General features: G+C 36.5%; 2 protein-coding genes across 2 annotated transcripts; both read left to right on the forward strand.

The window, feature by feature from the left end:
* The first annotated feature begins 141 nt into the window (after positions 1–141).
* On the forward strand, positions 142–1,605 carry LOC136248126 (probable outer membrane protein pmp9). The gene has a single exon (XM_066039940.1). It carries the CDS (start codon positions 142–144, stop codon positions 1,603–1,605), a length of 1,464 nt encoding a protein of 487 aa, XP_065896012.1.
* A 539-nt stretch (positions 1,606–2,144) lies between these two features.
* Positions 2,145–5,433, forward strand: LOC136245522 (uncharacterized). The gene is made up of 2 exons (XM_066037055.1): positions 2,145–4,693; positions 5,137–5,433. The coding sequence occupies exons 1-2, from the start codon at positions 2,265–2,267 to the stop codon at positions 5,210–5,212; spliced, it is 2,505 nt and encodes an 834-aa protein (XP_065893127.1). The 5' UTR covers positions 2,145–2,264; the 3' UTR covers positions 5,213–5,433.
* Positions 5,434–25,793: the final 20,360 nt, after the last annotated feature.

Raw genomic sequence — 25,793 nt, forward strand, 5'->3', positions numbered from 1 at the left:
TGGAATATCTTATGACATCATACAGTTATGTTGTAATGTTTAAGCAGTTATCATTACATCATTACATCCTGTACTCCTGTGCCTATAAAATAGTTCAAGTCTGTTTAACTAACAGTTCTAGCATTTTTTGTTGCTGTGATAATGATAAGATTAATATTTCTACTGATATTCCTTATTTGGAAAGTTGATGGAGTCAAAGGAGTTAAAGATGATGCTAGTGGTTCAGGTAGTGATGAGGATAATATATGTGTGCACTTAGTCAGTGATGACGAAGACATCCCAAATTGTTCCGTCAATAATCAGACTACCAATGAGACTGAAGATGATGTTAGTGATTCAGGTAGTGATGAGGATGAAATTCCTTGTTGTAATATTGAAACTATAATACTTTCTACAGGGGTGTATTCAATTGATGATGTACTGAATAATGTCACTACTAGTAACACCATTATCAATATATCAACTGATGTTGTGTTGTCTTCAATTGTGACAATTGAAGGTCTCAACAATATTACAATAATTGGACAAGGAAATCCCACTGTGAACTGTAATGATATTGGATCAGTGAAGTTTGTATCCTGCGATAATGTCACTATTGAAGGTGTCAATTGGAAGAGGTGTGGATCTACCAAACTATCAGCTTACACAGGAATACAGTTTTACAATTCATCCAACATATTTATTAAAGATTCATCTTTCTACAACTCAACTGGACAAGCTGTTGTACTGTCAAACATGTCAGGAAATGTGTACATTAACAATTGTCAGTTTACACATAACAACTACCACAAAGGTCATGGAGCAGCTATTTACTATACATCTAGTCCTGAACAGAGTACTCAGGTACAGCTGGTAATTAACAATTGTAATTTCACTTTTAATGGACCAGCTGAAAGTGTTGTTTACATTGCTAATTCAAATAATAAAGTTAATGATCATATTTCCTTACTACAAAATTCTACATTTACCCAAAACAAAGGAGTACCCATTTACATTTCACACACCAGTCTAATTCTCAATAACAGTGTATCATTCAAGGATAATAAAGCCACTGCTGGTGGATGTATTTATAGCAGTAACTCTATTATCAAATTTGATGACAAGTGTAATGTGAGCTTCTATAATAATTTAGTTAGTACTAATGGTGGAGCCATCTATCAAGAAGCCAATTCCAAGATGATCTTCACAATGAATGCAACAGCAAAGTTTACAAGGAACTCAGCCGACTCAGAAAAAAATAGATGGCCACGTGGTTCAGGTGGAGCAGTATTTTCTAATGGCTCACGTATCATATTTCAAGATCAGTCGATAGTAACATTTAATGATAATCATGTTGTGGGAGGACTGGCCATGGGAGGAGCAGTGTATGCTGAAGGATCAATTATCTACACCAATGGCAGCTCAATAGTGACATTTATTAACAATCATGCAAGTGATGGAGGAGCAGTATGTGCATATAATTCTCCCATCACATTTCAAGGAAACTCAACAGTGATATTTAGCAGAAGTCATGCCACTAATGGAGGAGTATGGCACTACTATCTAGCTATGATTTTAGAGATTATGGTACTTATTTTATATCATTCACTGAATACTGTACAGTAAAATTTATCAGCAATAGTGCCACAAATAAAGGAGGAGCATTATGGATGTATAATCACTATAATGTACCATTATTATTGAATACTGCCACCTTTAGTGGGAAATCAACAGTGATATTTTCCAACAACACTGCAAAGCAAGGTGGAGCAGTTTGCTTTGAAGGTAACTATGAACAAATAATATTTCAAAGCAGTACCGATGTGATGTTCATTCATAACAAAGCCATTGAAGGAGGAGCTGTATATTTTTCTTCTTCTGATATCATATTTACAGATATTGCTATTGTTCACTTTTGCAACAATGCAGCATCACTGAGTGGAGGTGCCATTTTGTCACTTGATAACTCTAATATCTGGTTTACAGGAGGATCCACAACATATTTTAACACCAACCTAGCCAGGCAAAATGGTGGAGCTATATCTTCTGTTATCAATACTAGAATAACATTTAATGAAACTTGTTCTGTAATGTTCCCAAACAATACAGCCATGCAACAAGGTGATGCTTTAAATTTACTTTACAAATCAGTTGTAATATTTCAAGATGACTCTAGTGTGACTTTCACTCACAACACAGCCTTGCAACATGGTGGAGCTGTGTAAGTACATGATAATACCAGTGTCAGCTTTGAAGGAAACACTGAAGTTGTCTTTTATCACAATATGGCAGAAACTGGTGGTGGAGCATTATATTCTTATGACCATTGTAGCATTACAATAAGACAATACTCTGAAGTGATGTTTGATACAAATAGTACTATGCACTATGGTGGAGCAATGTGTTGTGATCGTCACTCTGATGTTACACTAGAAGGAAACATTCCAGTGACATTTACAAACAATACTGCTGAACATGGTGGAGCTGTTTGTGTTTCACAGTCTGTCATAAAATTTGCAAATAATTCTTTGGTGATGTTGAATGATAACAGAGCTATAGGGAATGGAGGAGCTATGCATATTAGTGATGACTTCAAAACAATATTCAATCAGGGTTCTTCTATCAAATTTTATCACAATACAGCTAATCGATATGGTGGAGCTTTATACAGTGAAATAAATCATGAAGGGCTCAGTAAACTAAGACTGAACACTACAGGAATTACCTTTACCAACAACAGAGCACTAATCGGAGACTCTGTTTACCTAGATATACCAACATCTTGTGATGAGGCTTGTTTTAACAGGACCATTGTTGGTGTTAACAAAGAAACTTTAGAAATTGGTTCTCTTGCTGGACAATTTTACACTCCTCCTAGTAAACTAGAATTTGGTGACCCAGCTGTGTGTGTTGATGACGAAAATGTCACTAATTGTGAGAAATATTATATAAACAACATAATGCTTGGTCAAGAAATTATCATTGATGCCTGTGTATGGGACTATTTTGATCAACCTGCTGTTGAAACACAATTTATGGTGGATAGTAATGATGAAGATCACACCATTAATGAAACAAATAGTGTGTTAATATCATGTGATAATGGGTTACAAGGAATCAATGTAATAGGATCTAAAATTTCTGATATAACAAACTTTACAATGAATCTTACTTTACATGATGGCAGTCAGTCTAACTTGAAAACAATTTCAATAGGATTAATAATTGAACTATCACCATGTCACCCTGGTTTTTATTATGATAGCACAACAAAAAAATGTGTATGCTACTATGATGATGATATCATAACTTGTTCTGATAGTACATCACTTATCAAGAGAGGTTATTGGTTTGGAGAAGTCAACAATAATAAATCAACAGTGACAGTTTGTCCCAACAATTACTGCAACTTTACTTGTTGTGAAGCCATTAAAAGATTTTATGAACTCTCACCACTGAGAATGAATCAGTGTAGTTCACACAGATCTGGTACTGCTTGTGGTAGTTGTGAAGAAGGCTATACTCTCTCATTTGATTCTGTAGAATGTGTAAGTGTTGACAAATGTACAACTGGACAGACAGTAATGGTAGTCACATTATCAATGATATACTGGATAGTCATAGTTATACTAGTGTTTGTTATGACATACTATCATATTGGGATTGGATATTTGTATGCCATTACATACTATTACAGTATGCTGGATATTTTACTGGGTCAAAATTTATATCAATCAAAAGGATTGTTTAAAACTGTTACCACTTTGTCCAGCCTTGTGAAAATCACTCCACAATTTCTAGGACAGCTTTGCTTAGTAAACAACATGAGTGGAATTGACCAACAATTCATTCATTATACACATCCACTAGCTGTCTCAGTTTTAATAGCAATAATCTGTCAATCAGCAAGAATATCTCACAAATTTGCATCATTTATTGGTAGAGGAATTATCCGAACTATTTGTTTCCTTGTGCTCCTGTCTTATACTTCTGTGACCACAACTTCATTACTGTTGTTGAGATCACTGACATTTGATAATGTGGATAAGGTTTACACTTACCTATCACCTGATATAGAGTACTGTCATGGTCGTCATCTATCATATTTTATTGTAGCAGTATTATGTACACTAGTGATTGTGATTGGTCTACCACTTCTACTGCTACTAGAGCCATTTCTTAACCACAAGATCAACTTCACCAGGATAAAGCCTTTACTGGATCAGTTTCAAGGATGTTACAAAGACAAGTATCGTGGCTTTGCAGCTTTTTATATGATTTGTCGACTTGTTGTTCTTGTAATAATCATTGTAATTCCATCTACTAATAACCTCTACCTATATTTATTGATCTTTTCAAGTGTCATATTGGCTTTTATATTGATAAACATATTAAAACCTTATGACCACAAGATCCTGAACATCTTTGATGGGTTGATTTTATTATTAGTGGTCCTGGCTACACTGATACCACTTGTTAGTCAACAATTATCAACAGTTACTTTTATCACTGTACTGATTCTACCATTGATCTCCTTCATTGCTCTGGAACTGATAGTACACAAAGAGACCATCAAGACTATTACTACAAAGATAGCTGCACATTTTAAGACTAAGCCAGTTGCTACCACCAATGATAATAATGAGGTACCGATGGGTGATATTGGAATAATCATTCATGATAATATGAGGAAGAATGCTACTATCTGTGAAATGTAAGTATACACTATAGCTAGATATCAATGTCAGCCATTCACGATCACACAAATTTAACTTTACTTATAATGTATACAATTACATCATCTACAGTGATGTGAATGTACATAGCTAATCTGGTTGGCTTAAAAGTTAAGAATTTATTTTTGTAGATGTCAACTTAGTGTTTAATTCTCAATATTTTATGACATTTCCAGTTTTGTAACCAACACTTGACAATAATACCCAGATTATAAACCCTTAAGAATTACATAGCTTATAATAAAATGCATGTTGTGCTGTTGCATGTTTATCGAGTGTTACAACTACATCACACATGAGGTAGTATGTGTTTATTGTTTATAATGTTACTATATGGCTTACCTGTATGTTACAATTGTACTATAAACAATAGTAGTCAGTTTCCAGTGTGTATTATGTTGTTGTTTATATGTAACAGCAGTTCTTCAAACACAAGTGATGATTTTACTCACTACCGGGATTCTTTCCTGGAGGTGATGGATCAGATAGAAGACTGATGTATACAGTGTGATCAATAACAATGACGCTAATAATCATGCATACACACTTTTCATATTTAGTAGCTACTTTGAACTATGTTATCTTGTGCACTGATCATGAGTTTGTAGAAATAGAACTATTAGATTTTGCTTTGATTACTGTATGTACTTATGCAGCATTCTGTAAGTCAGATCATCATTTCATGGTAGAGAGTTCATATGCGATGTTGGGTTTTCAAAGAAAGGAGATTTCTGAAATTAAAGAAGTAGATAAGGAATAAAATTAAGTGTCCTGGGGGTGTGCCCACTTGAGCTTTGGGATCAGATTTTAGGTTACTATGGTTAATCCAAAACAAAACCAAATATCTGTAAGGACAAAGTTGTCCTAAACTGTAGCATTGATTACTCTATTAGAGTAGTTACATATGCTTCACTATTAGGTTATTAGGAGCAGACAGCTATGGTGATCTTTTACAACTATGATCATATCTATTGACCTCTCAACACTATAGTATTTGTTTACTATGAACATGCATCTAGATAGGTTTTTGTGGTTTTAATCAAAATAGTCATGCATCTAACAAGCTTTATTATTTATTGAAAAAATTTATCATAGCAAAAGTCTACATCGCTCTAATTTCACCACTATACACATCTCTGTGAAAGCTATCCCACTAGCTAGAGGGACCTGTGAGAAGGTTAAATGCAAATACTTTTTCTATACTAACATAACAGTAATATTATTACTGGTGATGACAGATTTAAAAGACACCCTACCTAGGTCCAGTCATGGATTTTTTCTACTTTCTCCAACTTTTCAAACACATCTTAAGTAGCTAAAGTCTTTGAGCAGGCTGTAGGACCAAGTCTCAGGGCCGGAGCCCACGGTCCGGCCGGTCCGGCATTGGCCGGACCACTTTTCAGCCACTTGAATTCAGTTTGCAAAAAGATTGAGATATTCTAATAAAGCAGTCATCACATTATACTATTATAGAACAGTCGTCATGATAGTCTAATCTAATCCAAAACAGCCAAGCTGTAAAAAAAGTGTGCGGCCCTCAGAAAGGCTATGGTGAAAAAAGATGTGAAATCCAAGGTGGTGGCCAAGAAATGGCTGTGATGGTAGGTTAATGGTAAAAATTTTAATAACTACAATTCAGGTGAATTTTTGTGCCGCTTCACAAAATTTACCTAAATTGTCATTATTAAAATTTTTACCATTAACCTACCATCACAGCCATTTCTTGGCCGCCACCTTGGATTTCACATCTTTTTTCACCATAGCCTTTCTGAGGGCTGCACACTTTTTTTACAGCTTGGCTGTTTTGGATTAGATTTCATTTCTTTTTGTATTTGTATACCCCAAAGCCGGCCTATGGCCAGCTTTTGGGACTGTTTTAACCTATGTTATTTTCTTTACTACAGGAAGAAGAAAAGATGTAGTAGATGTACTTAAATATTTTATCAGTAAATGTACAAATTATATATACTGTATAATACATATGTGACCGGATTTGCGAAAAGGGGTCTTCCACACACATCCAATTTGCCAACTTTGACAATTGATAACTTCAGATTGGAAAGAGCTATTGCCTTGACATTTGGGCAGTGGTGAGCACCACTATAGCTGAATACATGGTGAAATTTTCAGGTTAATATGTTACTTGAACACTGAGTTATGGTCTCCAACGTGTACGGAATTGGATGTGTGTGGAAGACCCCTTTTCGCAAATCCGGTCACATAATATTGATTACAGAAATCTCCATAGTGGTTTCTTTGTAACTGAACACTCTACAAGATGACTTCTTCTAATTGCTCTCTCTACAGGGTGAATTGTTTGTAGCTGAACGATCTACAAGGTAACTTCTTCTAGCTGATCTCTCTACAGGGTGATGTGTTTGTAGCTGAATTTTGTATAGGTGATTTGTTTGCAGCTGAGCTCTTTACAGAATGGTTTCTTTGTAGCTGAACTCTCTAAAAGGTAACTTCTTCTAACTGATCTTTCTACAGGGTAATTTGTTTCTGGCAGAATTTTCTACAGGGTGATTTCTTTGCAGCTGAACTCTCTACATGGTGGTTTCTTTGTAGCTGAACTCTCTACAAGGTATTTTCTTCTAGCTGATCTCTCTACAGGGAGATTTGTTTGTAGCTGAACTATCTACAAGGTAACTTCTTCTAGCTGATCTCTCTACAGGATGATTTGTTTGTAGCTGAACTATCTACAAGGTAACTTCTTCTAGCTGATCTCTCTACAGGGTGATTTGTTTGTAGCTGAATTCTGTATAGGTGATTTGTTTGCAGCTGAGCTCTTTACAGAATGGTTTCTTTGTAACTGAACTCTCTACAAGGTAACTTCTTCTAGCTGATGTATCTACAGGGTCACTAGTTTGTAGCTGAATTCTCTACATGGTGGTGATCTACAAGGTACTATCTACAAGGTACTATCTACAAACTATCTACAAGGTGACATCTTCTAGCTGATCTTTCAACAGGGTGATTTGTTTGTAACTGAACTCTCTACAAGAAAACTTCTTCTAACTGATGTCTGAACATAGTGAATTGTTTGTAGCTGAACTCTCTACAGGGTGATTTGTTTGTAGCTGATCTCTATACAGGTTACTTATTTCTAACTGATCTCTTGAATTCTGTTCAGGGTGACTGCTCTATTAAGTCTGATTCTTCTACACCATTCAAGAGCCTTTCTAAGATGATTACTCCATCTGTACAGCGATTTTCAAAGCATTACCCCAAGTGATTTATCTGGTAGGCGTGGCAAGCATAATAGTAATAATAATAATAAAATTAAAAAAATTAAAATTAGCTAATCTCGATTGCGTAATTGTTACACACTGTTGATTTTTTCGCTGTATCTTCCTGGTTTTTAGCTCGATCTCTTTCAAACCACAAAAGGTTTGAGGTTCAATAGTTAACCTATTCACCCACCGATTTTCAGCTTCTTCCCATACGCGGTTTACCCTGTAGGCGTGACAACATATTGGTGTTATTGTTCGTGCATAATCGCTCATAACTCTTTGCCTGTTTATGGTATTCCAGCCTAAGTTGGTACCGAGATGCGCCTTTATACCCCCCTTCTGTGTGCCAAATTTCAAGGCAATCTGATAACGCGTTCGCGTTTTATAGCAGTTTTTGTAAGTGTGCGAAAAGAGGAAGAAAAATAAGAAGAAAAAAAAAAAAACCAAGAAACTAAGCCAATTTTTGAAGTCGCATATCTCAGGAATGCCTGAAGCGATTTCACTCAAATTAGGAATGTGGAGTACTGAAGTTGGAGGGAATGTACACAGCAAAAGTTGTCTTGTTTCATCAAGGCAGCACAGAGCTACGGAGGTGCGAAAATTGCGTTTTCTTTCTTCCTGTCAATATACTCACGGGGTTGCGCGCCGGCTTCTTGTTGGGCCGCACGACACACTACCGTGTGTCTTGATAGAGCTTCACCAATACTCTTATTACACTGGTTCAGTATGGTTTATCTAAGCCAATATATCCATTTTAATTGTCTTCAAATTACTTTCCAGTGAACCATCTGCACAGAATTGCACAATAGGCTAATTGATAATGCATGTTATGTATTAACAATTACAATCAAAATTGCTTCTGTATCTCAAAAACTAAACTCACTTTGTATCATGAAAGTAAAATTAGTTACTAGCCATATATTAAATTGAATTAATTGGTATACAGTAGCTCAAAGTTACCTGGATATATTCTTGGTGTTAAAAGCAGAAAGAGACCGTGTATGTAAAATAGCTTCCAGATGCCATTCCAGAACATGTATTTTTAAAATTTTTTTCCCAGGGAGCATTCCCCCCAGACTTCCTTAGCTTAGCATGTTAATGCATGCTGTAGCTAGCACACACAAAAAATTACAGTAGATAATCTGATTTAAATTTCAAATCAATAAAATGTAGTGTGCATGACTATGACCTACATTGCAGTCCATGAATGGCCTGACCACTCAAAATCTCTGGGCTCCGGCCCTGCAAGTGTCCTACAGACCTTCAGCACTTGTGCTGTAAAGCATTAATAATAAATACCCTTATCAATATTAAGTGTCAGTGAACAATTTATTTATAGGTTACACTTTTAGTTACACCTATAATGTCAAATGAAGTAAAAATTGACAAATTTAACTGATTCAACAAAATAGCCAACTTTTTCTCTCATGAACATTTTCTTTTTGTACTAACTTACTACATTAAATAAAACTTCTTGAGTTCCAAAATGTTGCTAGCCATTTATATCATTGTAGCTATAAACTAGCTAGCCAGTCACCAGGAAATTAACATTATATCATCAATCTGTTATATTTAAGAGCAGTATTAAAATCTGGATAGGCTCGGTGCCCTACAGTTCATCAGACACCTACCCCAGCCTAGTCTCGCATAGCCAGACCACTACTTTTTCTTTGTGTGTGAGTGGGAAACCACACACAAAAGAAAAGGTAGTGGTCTGAACTAACCCCAGCCCCTATAGATTGAGAGACTTATGGTTACCTTGTGGTCTACCAAAGTTGTTGTTGTTTTTCATTTCTCTGTGCCCCCAACCTTTGGATCTGCCACTTCACAAGATCTAATTGTTGTAGTAACAAAGTAATTAATTACTGGAATTCGTTACATGAACTAACTGTTGATCTTCCCTATATAAAATTCAATATGCTGCTGGACAGACTCTACAGTTTATTGTTTACTTGATTATGTATAATGTATATAGTAACTAGCTCAGCTATAAATGGAGTACTTTATTTGGGATGTAGAGGTGCAAGCCTTTATCCAGTACAATCTAAACATTCACAGTGTGATAGACAAGTGTAATCTTCCTTTAGATTATATAGGTCGATCTGCATTAGCAATTATTTTTCCTAAGGGATCATGCCCTCAGACTCTAACAATACAGAGATTACAGCCATGTTGGTCTGTATTAGAAATAAGTAGACAGTTAGTAAGCAACTTAACAGCTGTTCAGGATATAATAGCAATGGGAGTATTTCTAATACAAGGAAGATGAACAGCTTAACAATGTTATAGTATACAGTAGCTGCAGGGTCTGAGGGTGCAACCCCCAGAAGCTGTAGGATTATAATTGCAATTTGCATATCTTACAATTGATGCTACAAGTGACTTGAAGGTTGAATAATTAAACAGGGTTTGAGGAGAAACAGCCGGGAGGCCCAGGGTGAAGTTTCCAGTCCTCCCTCCCCCTTGGCAGCCCTGCACAACATAACTAGTGCTGCACTATTACAGTTTGAATACAAAGTTAAATTTTAAGGGGTCTAGGAGGCATCCTCCAGAAGTTGTAGGATGTATTTTTTTATTAACCTAAATTGTGACTGGATTTGTGAAAAGTACCTTTTCCACACATTTTACATACCAGCAAGCAAAATGATGTAACACTTGACTCCTTATACTAATTAACTTGCTCTTACTAACAAAATGTAGCCAGATACTGTAGCTACACTCATGGAAAGTATCAGCCAATTATATTATATGATCAAAGAGTTGTTCAAAAAATTGGTCAAATTTTGTGAGTGAAAAAGGTAGCCTTTTGCAAATCCAGTCACAATTGATACTATTAACATTATACAAGTTGAAATCACAGCCAGCGATATTACTGAATCTATGTTGCAACTACTTTCAAAGAGTTTTCTGTTATTTTCACCAGGGAGGGAAACTTAAAATTGCATGGAATTTCTGATTCATACCATAAGTTATTGTACAGCATCTCAGTCCTTTGGAAAATTGGAATTTAAGGTGTACTTTGATCATAATATTTTGACAAACATCATAATATCAGGATTACGTATATACCATATGTTCAAATACAATACAAGTAGAATTAAAGGTATCTTATACAGTGGCAGTGTGTGGTCTGTCACATTTATAGTTTAATCTGGAAAAGGTTCAACCCAAGTATAAAGTTTGTAGCCAAAACTGATATTATTATTATCTTTATAATTAAGAGAAGTTCTCTGAGTAGCAGCATTTCGAAATAACTTTTATATTACTGGTATTGGAACAGTTTCCAAACTGAAACTAGCAGTGTGCAAATGTGTAAACCCTTAATGTGTTTAGGTACATGTACAACTCCAATCTGTACACAGTAGAGTAAGAATACAGTAGGACCTCCAATATCTGAACACCTGTGTGTCAGCTGAATCACAAGTGTTCAGATAAGTGAATCTAATCAAAAACAGCCAAGCTGTAAAAAAAGGAGTGCGGCCCTTGAAAAGGCTATGGTGAAAAAGATGTGAAATCCAAGGTGGCGGCCAAGAAATGACTGATGGTAGGTTAATGGTAAAAATTTTAATAACGACAATTCAGGTGAATTTGGTGCCGCTTGGTCAATTGGCACAAAATTCACCTGAATTGTCGTTATTAAAATTTTTACCATTAACCTACCATCACAGCCATTTCTTGGCCGCCACCTTGGATTTCACATCTTTTTTCACCATAGCCTTTTCAAGGGCCGCACTCCTTTTTTTACAGCTTGGCTGTTTTTGATTAGATATAGTTTATTAATGTGGCTTAGTGTTCTTGGTAAAAAATCAAATTTACTGTCATGGGCAATAGAACTGTTTTTTTCCAGACCCAGTCATATTGTGACCGGATTTGCGAAAGGGGCCTTCCACGCGCATCCTATTCCATGAACTTAAAAGAAACCATAACTTGGTACTCAAGTAACATGTAAACCTGAAATTTTCCACTGATTAACCCATGTTGGTACTCACTTCTGACCAAATTTCAAGTCAATAGCCTTTTCCAATCTGAAGTTACAAATCGTCAAAGTTGGTAAATTGGATGTGTGTGGAAGACTCCTTTTTGCAAATCCGGTCACTATTATAGCCATGACCACAAATGTGACCAAGCCTGTGAAAATAGGGCATGTGGGCACAAACTACACCCTGCAGCTGCCACATAACATATCTCATATCCTGGTAGCTACTAGGATAGAATATTTTCATTCTGTAACTTGTATTTTAAAGCCAACTAAATTTTTAATATGTCTCGAAAATTTCATGGCCATGCAATAATGGAATACAAAGTTATGATGCATCAAAGTTTGAGAAAGTAGGCAGTTTTTGTGTGCCCACGTTCCCTATTTTCACAGGCCCGATCACAAATTCCTTTGATGCTGAATTAGTACAATTCCCCGTACTCTCATAATTCTGAATCAGAATTAAAAAGTCTTAACAGTTTAAGTAAAGAGAGGGCTTGTGAGATAAAGTATAGTGGAAGAGCAGGTTGGTATGGGTATGTCAAAAGTATATCCCTTACTTTGTTCTGTAAAAAGCAAATAGCTGGTATTTACTTCATAATTATTGTGGTAGATCAATGTTACTGTTGCCAAATATTATTACTGTTGTTTAACAACCTTTTTAAAGTGTGAAATGCTTATAACCAGAAAATAGAAATAGGATGATGTCAATGCCATTAAAAAATAGCTTACCTTCAATGATACATGTAGCCACCAATAAGTTACACCTGAAGAGATTCTTCACACCTTGTGTGATAAATTTAATTTAGAAAGCAAGGAAACTATTGTACATGAAAGGATTCTGTTTCTGCTAGAAGGAATGGAATGGTATTCAATTTACAGTGTGTAGTTCAAAATTGTAACTATTAATAAAACTTGTATGTTATCCATAGCATCAGATTATACTGATGTTAACAAACCTCATGTACTTGATATACATGAAGAAGTCTTCACCAGTAGGCTAGCTGTAGTAAGTGACTACCTATAGACTACCTATAGTTAGCAATTAGCTGCTCACTACATCTCCTGGCTAGGAAGTCTTACATTCAGTTAACATCGATATGCTCCAGGTTTTAATACATTCACTCTTACAGATTGTTATTATTCTGATAAAGGTGTGTTATTGTGAATTTATTTGATAGACTATCAGTTCATTAGCATAGCTAGCTACCTTTGTGGTAGTTGTGGTGATATAAACATGTAAAAACAAAAGAAACTAAATGAACATGAATGAGAGACTGGGGTATATGATCATTCCTGCTTAGCATCAGGATAATCTAATAGAGCAGTCAGATTAGTTCAGAAATCTTATTATTATTAGATAATTTTGCTCCCTGCACACTTTAAGGGATGGGGGGTATTCATTTTAGGTGAGTTTTGTTTGGTGGTGAGTTGGTTAATTAATCAGGGGACAATTATTATTGATTGAGTTATTGCACTGTCAGAACATTCTAATCTACTTTCGTAGGTAGCTAACACTTAAGCTTAATCATATTTCTTACACATCAGAAAATTTTGATACTAACATTATTGCATCATTACTTCTTACCTGTAAAATGATAATACAAGCAACTCAATAAGTTACAATGAAGAGATTCTTTTCACTTCATCTATTGTCTACATAGACAAGGAAACAATTTTACTTGAGGTGATTCTGCCTAGATTTACAATATCAGGAATGCTAGCGTATCAAACTACATTCAATGTTACTGCTAACACTCTTAAGGTATACTCTACTTCACTTATCAGATCTGGCATGAGCAAATTCAAGCTTTTCTGAATAGACAGACCATTAATTGTCCAATGAACAAAGCATGATACAGTAACTTTGTCAGCCTAGCTGTTGCATAGCACAATAAGGTATTATTTTTAGTTCAATGTTATAAATACTATTGATATTATTATTATTGTTACTGTATAAAACCTTTTTAAAAAGTTATCTGGGATATCTGTATTGCGTGTTGGGTATGGCTTGCTCACTGAAGTAGTTAATTGGCTCTGATTCACCAATATACTTCTTCTGATAAGGTCCTAAAAGTGAAAATATGCACTGAATCAGATAAGTCATACAACATATTAACATACTAATAACGAACTGTTAGCTAATTCTCTACATCCTCTAGGGGTGCAGCCAAGTATACTTGTTCACTCAGAAATATGTTGCAATGTCTTAGTAGCAGCTCTTCTCCTTGATAGTGGGATGTAGCTTCATCTGGATTCTTCAAGCGCTCAGATGTAGACTAAGAGATCTAACTTTCTCCACTGGGAAACCTCCAAAGGATGTAATTCAGGTTTTCTTATAATTACTTTAAATAACCTGATATGAGAGACTTGAACAAAGTTATCCTTCCTTTCAATGAGGACTTCAGTGAATCCTGCACCTAGATTGACTAATGGTAGTTCTTATTTGAAATTCCTCCACTAATTCTCTTATATTGCTTCTAGTTAGACACAATTTCATCTATCAATACAGTTAATTTGATTATAATAGCTTCAAAAATCATAATCACTATAATGGCTGCAATTCAAAAACTTCCTTGTGTAAGTCTAATGAAGATCGTAATTATACAGTATCCCTACTATGAGTGAGTATATTTTTGTTACACCATAGCTTAATGCATTTCAGGCATTCCCAGAAATCATCAGATTTCTTTGATTAAACTTTGTTATCTCCTATTTGCTATAATGCAGTGACCTGATTAGAAAACTTTAATTGAAATGTCTTAACAGTGAAGAGAGAGCTTGTGGCAGTGGAGGAGCAAGTTGATATTGGTATGTACAAGCCAAAGATACATTCCTTACTTTTTCTATAAAAAGCAATATCTGGTATTTAGTGGCAGATCAATGTTGCTGTTGGCAAATATATTAAGCACTGTTGTTTAGTGACTGTTTTAAAGTGTGACAATGCTTGTAATCAGAAATAGGAATAGGATGAAGTCAATGCCATTAAATCAATAGTTTACTACCTGCAACCACCAATAAGTTAGCTACACCTGAAGAGATTCTTCAAACCTTAATATGTAATTTAGCAAACAAGGAAACTGTTGTCCATAACCATAAGATGATTCTAGAAGGAATGGAATGGTATTCAATTTAGTGTGTGTAGTTCAAAATTACAACTATTAATAAAACTTGTATGTTATCCATAGCATCAGATTATACTGAACGTAACTGATGTTAACAAACTTCATGTACTTGATATACGTGAAGAATTCTTCACCAGTAGGCTAGCTTGTAGTAAGTGCTTAAATGGATTATCTATTGTTGGAAATTAGATGCTCATTCTACAGGAAGTCTTACAATGAATTTACATCCAATAGTACCAGGTTTTAATAAATTCACTCCTACAATTCATTTTACAGATTGTAATTATTCTGACAAAGGTGTGTTGTTGTGAATTTATCTCTCTTTTGATTTCCTGTAACTGACATTACTGACTATCAATTCATTAGCATAGCTAGCTACCATTGTAGTAGTTGAGGGAAATGTCTAGAAAGGAAAAACAACAGAAACTAAATGATCATGAGAGACTGGGGTATATGAACATCAAGATAATCTAATAGAGCAGTCAGGTTACTTTGGATACTGTTAGAACAGTACATTAGTTCATTTTGCTCCCTGTACGCTTTAAGATTGGAAAATATTCGTTTTGGGTGGGTTTTGTTTGGTGGTGAATTGATTAGCGGACAATCATTATAGAATGAGCTATGTATTGCCTTGTGAGAGCATTCTAATCTTCTTTCATAGGTAGCTAACACCTTAATAATCTTTCTTACACATCATAAAATTTTGATACTAACATTATTACATTTTTGCTTCTTACCTGTACAATGATAATACAGGAAGCTCAATAAGTTACAATGAAGAGATTCCTTACACCTCACCTATTGTCTACGTAGACAAGGAAACAATTTTATTTGAGGTGATTCTGTCTAGATTTACAATATCAGGAATGCTAATGCATCAAACTACATTCATGGTCACTGCTAACACTCATAAGGTGTCCTGTACATCACTCAGATTCCAACTGAATGGATAGACAGACCATTACTTGTCCAATGAATAAGGCATAATAATAAATTTGTTAGCCTAGCTGTTACACAGTACAATAAAGTATTATTTTGCATATATAGTAAGATGTAATAAAGATATCTAATTACTATCATCATTGCAGGCTGAGCTATTATTATTGTTACCGTGTAAAACTTCTAAAAGAATTATCTGGGATATCTGTACATGTGTTGGTATGGCTTGCTCACTGAAGTAGCTAATTGACTATGATTCACCAAATGTACTTTCCAATACTGTAAATAATTCCCTAAAACATGTGATCACAACATATAACATACTAAAAATAAACTGTTAGCTAATTCTCTACATCCTCTAGAGGTGTAACCAAGTATACTTGTTCACTCAGAAAACTGTTGCAATGTCTTAGTAGCAGTTCTTCTCCTTAATAGTGGGATATAACTTATCTGTCAGCTACCTTTCTGGATTCTTAAAGTGCTGAGATGTAAACTGAGAGATCAAATTTTCTCCACTGAGAAACCCTCAAAGATGTACTTTAGGAACTTACGTAACCTATTATGAGATGCTTGAGCAAGGTTACCCTTCACTTTCAATGAATGCTTCAGTGAACCCTAGATTATTCACCATGACTAAAGTTGTAGTTCTTGTTTGAAATTCCTCCACTAATTTCCTTGTAGCTATTGCTTCAGATTTTATTTCTACATGTATTTAGAAACCATTGCATCTATCAGTACAATATTAATTTGATTTAAACAGCTTCAAGAACCATATTCATCATGGCTGTTTTTCAAAAACTTCCTTAAGGAAACTACAGTAGTTAGAGCATGTATGTAAACTGAATAAGAGAAAACTATAGTGATGCAGAGTGATGAGTGTATTGAAACAAGGGAGAACTACACTGTATTGCATTATTAGGTTCTAAGGTGTGTAAAGAGAGTGAAAAGTAGCAAATAGTACACCATATGACTAAGTTGGATTGTAAGGCTAAATTTAATGCTACATGAATCAAATTTAGAAAATAATGAAAAATAGGATACTGTGTATAAACAGGGTTCACCAGATCAAATTATACAGGCTGATCCAGATCATGATGATCACCTCACATGGCCATGACTCTTTCTGTGCAGGCATGTACTTATAAATCTTGATTTGATTACCCGATCACCCTAGGCATAGTCACTTATGTTATGACTAGCTTTAAACCCCTTTTTAAGCTCTTGGTCACAGCATATACTGTAATTGGTGCAGTATGGGTTTAAAGTTAAATTTCATGGGGCTGAGAGTGCAACTTCCTTTTCTATTGATGCAACTGCATCCACTGAATCTATTATCAAAAATATTTATGTTAATCTTCACTAGTGATTGGCAATGTCCCCCGAGTGTCTGTAGCAGTTAAGGGATGGAGCACTTCTATTCATATTACCCAATAAGAACTTACTGTATGTATATTACATACTTTCAAATACAAATCAATCTACAAGGTGACTTCTTCTAGCTGCTCTCTCTACAGGGTAAATTGTTTGTAGCTGAACGATCTACAAGGCAACTTCTTCCAGTTTATCTCTCTACAGGGTGATTTGTTTGTAGCTGAACTATCTACAAGGCAACTTTTTCTAGCTGATCTTTCTACAGGGTGATTTTTTTGCAGCTGAACTCTCTATGAGGTAACTTCTTTTAGCTGATCTCTCTACAGGATCACTGTTTCTAGCTGATCTCTCTACAGGGTAAATTGTTTCTAGCTGAACTCTCTACAGGGTGGTTTGTTTGCAGCTGAACTCTATACATGGTGATTTCTTTGTAACTGAACTCTCTACAAGGTGACTTCTTCTAGCTGATCTCTCTACAGGGTGATTTGTTTGTAGCTGAACTCTCTACAAGGTAACTTCTTCTAGCTGATCTCTCTACAGGATCACTTGTTTGTAGTTGAATTCTGTACAGGTGATTTCTTTGCAGCTAAATTCTCTACATGATGGTTTCTTTGTAGCTGAACTCTCTACAGGGTAACTTCTTCTAGCTGATCTCTCTACAGGGTGATTTGTTTGTAGCTGAATTCTTAAGAGGGTTATTTGTTTGCAGCTGAACTCTCTACATGATGGTTTCTTTGTAGCTGAACTCTCTACAAGGTGACTTCTTCTAGCTGATCTCTCTATAGGGTGATTTGTTTGTAGCTGAACTCTCCACAAGGTAATTTCTTCTAGTTGATCTCTGTACAGGGTGAATTGTTTGTAGCTGAACTCTCTACAAGGTAACTTCTTCTAGCTGATCTCTGTAATTTGTTTGTAGCTGTACTCTCTACAGGTGATTTCGTCGTGGCTAAACTCTCTACATGATGGTTTCTTTGTAGCTGAACTCTCTACAAAGTAACTTCTTCTAGGTGATCTCTCTACATAGCGATTTATTTGTAGCTGAATTTTTTACAGGGTGATTTGTTTGCAGCTGAACTCTCTACATGGTGGTTTCTTTGTAGCTGAACTCTCTAAAAGGTGACTTCTTCTAGCTGATCTTTCTACAGGGTGATTTGCCTGTAGCTGAACTATCTACAAGGTAACTTCTTTTAGCTGATCTCTCTACAGGGTGATTTGTTTGTAGCTGAATTCTGTATAGATGATTTGTTTGTAGCTGGGCTCTTTACAGAATGGTTTCTTTGTAGCTGAACTCTCTACAAGGTAACTTCTTCAAACTGATCTTTCTACAGGGCAATTTGTTTGTGGCTGAATTTTCTACAAGGTGATTTGTTTGCAGCTGAACTCACTACATGGTGACTTCTTCTAGCTGATCTTTCTACAGAGTGATTTGCTTGTTGAACTCTCTACAAGGAAACTTCTTCTAACTGAGCTCTGTACAGGGCGAATTGTTTGTAGCTGAACTATCTACAAGGTAATTTCTTCTAGCTGATCTCTCTACAGGGTGATTTGTTTGTAGCTGACTTCTGTACAGGTGATTTGTTTGCAGCTGAACTCTCTACAAGGTAACTTCTTCTAGCTGATCTCTCTACAGGGTGATTTGTTTGTAGCTGAACTCTCTACATAGTGGTTTCTTTGTAGCTGAACTCTCTACAAAGTGACTTCTTCTAGCTGATCTTTCTACAGGGTGATTAGTTTGTAGCTGCATTTTTTACAGGGTGATTTGTTTGCAGCTGAACGCTCTACATGGTGGTTTCTTTGTAGCTGAACTCTTTACAAGGTGACTTCTTCTAGCTGATCTTTCTACAGGGTGATTTGTTTGTAGCTGAACTCTCTACAAGGTGATTTTTTTTTGCTGATCTTTCTACAGGGTGATTTGTTTGTACTATTCAGCTAAAATTAAGTCACTCTCTAGAGAATTCAGTTACACAGAATTCTGCTACACACAAGTCACTGTGGAGAGAGTTCAGCTACAAACAAATTACCCTTTAGAGTGATCAGCTACAAACAAAACACTTTGCAGGGTGTTCAACTGCAACAAATCAATTACCTTTAGAGCGATCAGCAATGAACAAATCAACACAAATCTACCTGTAGAGAGGTCAGCTAGAAACAAACCACCCTGTAGAGACATCAGCTAGAAACTAGACACAATGTAAGGAGTTCAGCTACAAGCAATCACCCTGTAGAGAGTTCAGCTAAAACAAATCAACCTGCAGAGAGATCAGCTACAAACAAATCACCTTATAGAGAGTTCAGCTACAAACAGATTACCTGTAGAGAGATCGGCTACAAACAAATCAACCTGCAGAGAGATCAGCTATATACACACAAATCAACTTGTAGAGAGATCAGCTACAAACAAATCACCCTGTAGAGAGATCAGCTACAAACTAGACACAAAGTAAGGAGTTCAGCTACAAGCAAATTACCCTGTAGAGAGTTCATCTACAAACAAATCAACCTGTAGAGCAATCAGCTAGAAACAAATCACCCTGAAGAGAGGTCAGCTACAAAAAATCACCCTGTAGAGAGATCAGCTAGAAACAAATCACCCTGAAGAGAGGTCAGCTACAAAAAAAAATCACCTTGTAGAGAGATCAGCTACAAACAAATTTCCCTGTAGAGAGATCGGCTACAAACAAATCAACCTGCAGAGAGATCAGCTACACACAAATCAACTTGTAGAGAGTTCAGCTACAAACAAATTACCCTGTAGAGAGATTGGCTACAAACAAATCAGCCTGTAGAGAGTTCAGCTAAAACAAATCAACCTGCAGAGAGATCAACTACAAACAAATCACCTTATAGAGAGTTCAGCTACAAACAAATTACCCTATGGAGAGATCGGCTACAAACAAATCAACCTGCAGAGAGATCAGCTACACACAAATCAACTCGTAGAGAGATCAATTACAAACAAATCACCCTGTAGAGAGATCAGCTAGAAACTACACACAATGTAAGGAGTTCAGCTACAAATAAATCACCTTATAGAGAGTTCAGCTACAAACAAATCACTCTGTAGAGAGATCAGCTAGAAACTGGACACAATGTAAGGAGTTCAGCTACAAGCAAATCACCCTTTAGTGAGTTCAGCTACAAACAAATCAACCTGCAGTGAGATCACCTACAAAAAAGCACCTTGTACAGAGTTCAGCTACAAACAAATTACCTGTAGAGAGATCGGCTACAAACAAATCAACCAGTAGAAAGATCAGCTACATACAAATCAACTTGTAGAGAGATCAGCTACAAACAAATCACCCTGTAGAGAGATCAGCTAGAAACTAGTCACAATGTAAGGAGTTCAGCTACAAGTAAATCACCCTGTAGAGAGTTCAGCTAAAGCAAATCAACCTGCAGAGAGATCAGCTACAAATAAATCACTTTATAGACAGTTCAGCTACAAACAAATTACCTTGTAGAGAGATCGGCTGCAAATTAATCAACCTGCAGAGAGATCAGCTACACACAAATACTCTTGTAGAGAGATCAGCTACAAACAAATCACCCTGTAGAGAGCTCAGCTAGAAACTAGATACAATGCAAGGAGTTCAGCTACAAGCAAAATCACCCTTTAGTGAGTTCAGCTACAAACAAATCAACCTGCAGTGAGATCACCCACAAAAACGCACTTATACAGAGTTCAGTTACAAACAAATCACCCTGTAGAGAGATCAGGTAGAAGAATTCACCTTGTAGAGAGTTCATTTACAAAGAAACCATCATATAGAGAGTTCAGCTACAAAGAAATTACCCCATAGAGAGTTCAGCTAGAAGAAGTCACCTTGTAAAGAGTTTAGCTACAAAGAAACCATCATGTACAGAGTTCAGCTACAAAGAAACCACCTGTACAGAATTCAACTACAAACAAATCACCCTGTATAGAGATCAGCTAGAAGAAGATACCTTGTAGATAGTTCGGCTACAACAATTCACCGTGTAGAAAGATCATGCTAGAAGAATTCACCTTGTAGAGTGTTCAGTTACAAAGAAACCATCATGTAGAGAGTTCAGCTGCAAACAAATCACTCTGTAGAGAGTTCAGCTACAAAGAAACCGCCATGTAGAGAGTTCAGCCTCATACAAACTACCTAGTAGAGAATTCAACTACAACAAATCACCCTGTAGAGAAGAAGTTACCTTGTAGAGAGTTCAGCTACAAAGAAACCACCATGTAGAGAGTTTAGCTGCAAACAATTCACCTGTAGAGAGTTCAGCTAGAAACAAATCACCCCGTAGAGAGATCAACTGGACGAAGTCACCTTGTAGAGAGTTCAGCTACAAAGAAACCATCATGTAGAGAGTTCAGCTGTAAACAAATCACCCTGCAGAGAGTTCAGCTACAAAAAAATCACCCTGTAGAGAGTTCAGCTAGATGAAGTCACCTTATAGAGAGTTCAGCTACAAAGAAACCATCATGTAGAGAGTTCGGCTATAAAGACACCACCATGTAGAGAGTTTAGCTGCAAACAAATCACCTGTTACAGAGAGTTCAGCTACAAAGAAACCATCCTGTATATAGTTCAGCTACATTTCAAGTCACCCAGTAGAGAGATCAGCTGCAAAAAAAATCCTGTGGGGAATAATGAGCATGTAATAAATATATGTATATAATTTGTATTATTACTAATAAAATCAAAAATAATTGAAGCACTAAAATTCTTCTTTAAGTTCTTTTCTTCTTCCTGTGGTAAAGAAAAAACACATGGGTTAAAAAAGCCCCAAAGCCAGCCATAGGCCGGCTTTGCAGTATACAAATACAAAAAGAAGTGATATCTAATCAAAAACAGCCAAGCTGTAAAAAAAGGTGCGGCCCCCATAAAGGCCATGGTGAAAAAAGATGTGAAATCCAAGGTGGCGGCCAAGAAATGGCTGTGATGGTAGGTTAATGGTTACATTTTAATAACGGCAATTCAGGTGAATTTTGTGCCGCTTGGTCTTGGCACCAAATTCACCTGAATTGTTGTTATTAAAATGTAACCATTAACCTACCATCACAGCCATTTCTTGGCCGCCACCTTGGATTTCACATCTTTTTTCACCATGGCCTTTATGGGGGCCGCACCTTTTTTTACAGCTTGGCTGTTTTTTATTAGATTATATATATACAGGTCATATTATTAATATTGTGCCATATTTGTCTGTATTAAAGTTGGGTTCAAAATAATACTGTATCAAGACACACGATAGTGTGTCGTGTGGTCCAAGAAGCCGGCTCGCCACACCGTGAGTATATTGACAGGAAGAACGAAAACGTCATTTTCACACCTTTGTATCTCGGTGATCACTTATCTGATTGGAACCAAATTTGCTACACAGTTGCCCGCCAGCCAAGGGAGTCTACATTCCAAATTTGAAGGAAATCGCTCCAACCATTTCCGAGATACGAGCTGCCAAAGTTTGGTTTTTTTTCTTCGTTTTTTTTTTTCTTATTCTTCTTCGTCTTTTCGCACACTTGCAAAAATTGCTATAACAAGCAAACGCGTACTCCGATCGCGTTGAAATTTGGCACACAGAAAGGGAGTCCAACGGCGAATCCTAGCATCAAATTTAGTACAAATCCGATGAATGGTTCAGGAGTTATGACTGATTATTCTCGTAAAACAAGATCGATTTGTTGTCACGCCTACAGGGTAAACTGCTTCATGGAATGAGTTGAAAATTGCTATGTAGATGGAGTAACCATCGTAGGAGTGCCTTTTGGTGGTTTGAAAGGAATCGAGATAAAGACCACGGAGATATGACACAAAACCCAACCTGTGTCACAATTACGCGATCGATTCTTTTGAATAAAAAAGTATTAGTTTTCACGCCTACTAGGCAAACCGCTTAGAGCAATGAGCTGAAAATCGGTGTATAGCTGGAATAATCTCCATAGAAAGTCCTTGCAGTAGTACAGAAGAATCCGATTACAAACCACTGAGTTATGATTCGAAAGCAAACTCGTGTAGCAAATGCGAGATCGAGATACTCTAATAGAACAGTCACCCTAATAGAGCATTCGGCTAATTTATTTACTACATTATAGAATTTTATTACATCACAAGTTATTCTGTAGGGAGTTCAGCTGCAAACAGTTAATCTTATAGACAGTTCAGCAAGAAGACAGTCACCATGTGGAGAGTTAAGCAAATATATCACTATAGAGATTCAGAACATTACAAGTCACACTGAAGAAAGTTCAGCTATAAACAAGTCATGCACTGTGTAGAGAATTCAGCTACAATTAAGTCACTCTCTAGAGAATTCAGTTACACAGAATTCAGCTACACACAAGTCACTGTGGAGAGATTTCAGCTACAAACAAATTACCCTTTAGAGTGATCAGCTACAAACAAAACACTTTGCAGGGTGTTCAGCTGCAACAAATCAACCTTTAGAGCGATCAGCAATGAACAAATCAACACAAATCTACCTGTAGAGAGATCAGCTAGAAACAAATCACCCTGAAGAGAGTTCAGCTACAAAAAATCACCCTGTAGAGACATCAGCTAGAAACTAGACACAATGTAAGGAGTTCAGCTACAAGCAATCACCCTGTAGAGAGTTCAGCTAAAACAAATCAACCTGCAGAGAGATCAGCTACAAACAAATCACCTTATAGAGAGTTCAGCTACAAACAGATTACCTGTAGAAAGATCGGCTACAAACAAATCAACCTGCAGAGAGATCAGCTACACACAAATCAACTTGTAGAGAGATCAGCTACAAACAAATCACCCAGTAGAGAGATCAGCTAGAAACTACACACAACGTAAGGAGCTCAGCTACAAGTAAATTACCCTGTAGAGAGTTCATCTACAAACAAATCAACCTGTAGAGCAATCAGCTAGAAACAAATCACCCTGAAGAGAGGTCAGCTACAAAAAATCACCCTGTAGAGAGATCAGCTAGAAACAAATCACCCTGAAGAGAGGTCAGCTACAAAAAAATCACCCTGTAGAGAGATCAGCTACAAACAAAACACCCTGTAGAGAGTTCAGCAACAAAGAAACCACCACGTAGAGAGTTCAGCTACAAACAAATTACCCTGTAGAGAGATCAACTACAAACAAATCAGCCTGTAGAGAGTTCAGCTAAAACAAATCAACCTGCAGAGAGATCAACTACAAACAAATCACCTTATAGAGAGTTCAGCTACAAACAAATTACCCTATGGAGAGATCGGCTACAAACAAATCAACCTGCAGAGAGATCAGCTACACACAAATCAACTTGTAGAGAGATCAACTACAAACAAATCACCCTGTAGAGAGATCAGCTAGAAACTACACACAATGTAAGGACTTCAGCTACAAATAAATCACCCTGTAGAGAGTTCTGCTAAAACAAATCAACCTGCAGAGAGATCAGCCACAAATAAATTACCTTGTAGAGAGATCGGCTACAAACAAATCAACCTGCAGAGAGATCAGCTATATACACACAAATCAACTTGTAGAGAGATCAGCTACAAACAAATTACCCTGTAGAGAGATCAACTAGAAACTAGACACAATGTAAGGAGTTCAGCTACAAGCAAATCACCGTGTAGAGAGTTCAGCTACAAACAAAACAACCTGTAGAGCGATCAGCTAGAAACAAATCACCCTGAAGAGAGGTCAGCTACAAAAAATCACCCTGTAGAGATATCAGCTAGAAACAAATCACCCTGAAGAGAGGTCAGCTACAAAAAAATCACCCTGTAGAGAGATCAGCTAGAAACAAATCACCCTGAAGAGAGGTCAGCTACAAACAAAACACTTTGAAGGGAATTCAGCTACAAACAAATCAGCTTGTAGAGAGATCAGTTACGCACAAATCAACCTGTAGAGAGATAAGCTAGAAACAAATCACCCTGTAGAGAGTAGCTACAAGCAAAACACCCTGTAGAGAGTTCAGCAACAAAGAAACCACCATGTAGAGAGTTCAGCTGCAAATAAATCACCTTATAGAGAGTTCAGCTACAAACAAATCACCCTGTAGAGAGATCAGCTAGAAACTAGACGCAATGTAAGGAGTTCAGCTACAAGCAAATCACCCTTTAGTGAGTTCAGCTGCAAACAAATCAACCTGCAGTGAGATCACCTACAAAAAAGCACCTTGTACAGAGTTCAGCTACAAACAAATTACCCAGTAGAGAGATCTGCTACAAACAAATCAACCAGTAGAAAGATCAGCTACACACAAATCAACTTGTAGAGAGATCAGCTACAAACAAATCACCCTGTAGAGAGATCAGCTAGAAACTAGACACAATGTAAGGGGTTCAGCTACAAGTAAATCACCCTGTAGAGAGTTCAGCTAAAATAAATCAACCTGCAGAGAGATCAGCTACAAATAAATCACTTTACAGACAGTTCCGCTACAAACAAATTACCTTGTAGAGAGATCGGCTGCAAATTAATCAACC

This window comes from Dysidea avara, chromosome 2 (assembly GCF_963678975.1).
Source record: "Dysidea avara chromosome 2, odDysAvar1.4, whole genome shotgun sequence".
In the NCBI taxonomy this organism is placed as follows: domain Eukaryota; kingdom Metazoa; phylum Porifera; class Demospongiae; order Dictyoceratida; family Dysideidae; genus Dysidea; species Dysidea avara.

What these genes read in the sequence shown, in the direction of transcription:
- LOC136248126 (XM_066039940.1), top strand. Translation starts at nt 142, where the DNA reads ATGATAAGATTAATATTTCTACTGATATTCCTTATTTGGAAAGTTGAT.
- LOC136245522 (XM_066037055.1), top strand. Translation starts at nt 2,265, where the DNA reads ATGGCAGAAACTGGTGGTGGAGCATTATATTCTTATGACCATTGTAGC. An exon ending in AATGCTACTATCTGTGAAAT is followed by an intron (nt 4,694 to 5,136) that starts GTAAGTATACAC and finishes ATGTAACAGCAG; the next exon opens with TTCTTCAAACACAAGTGATG.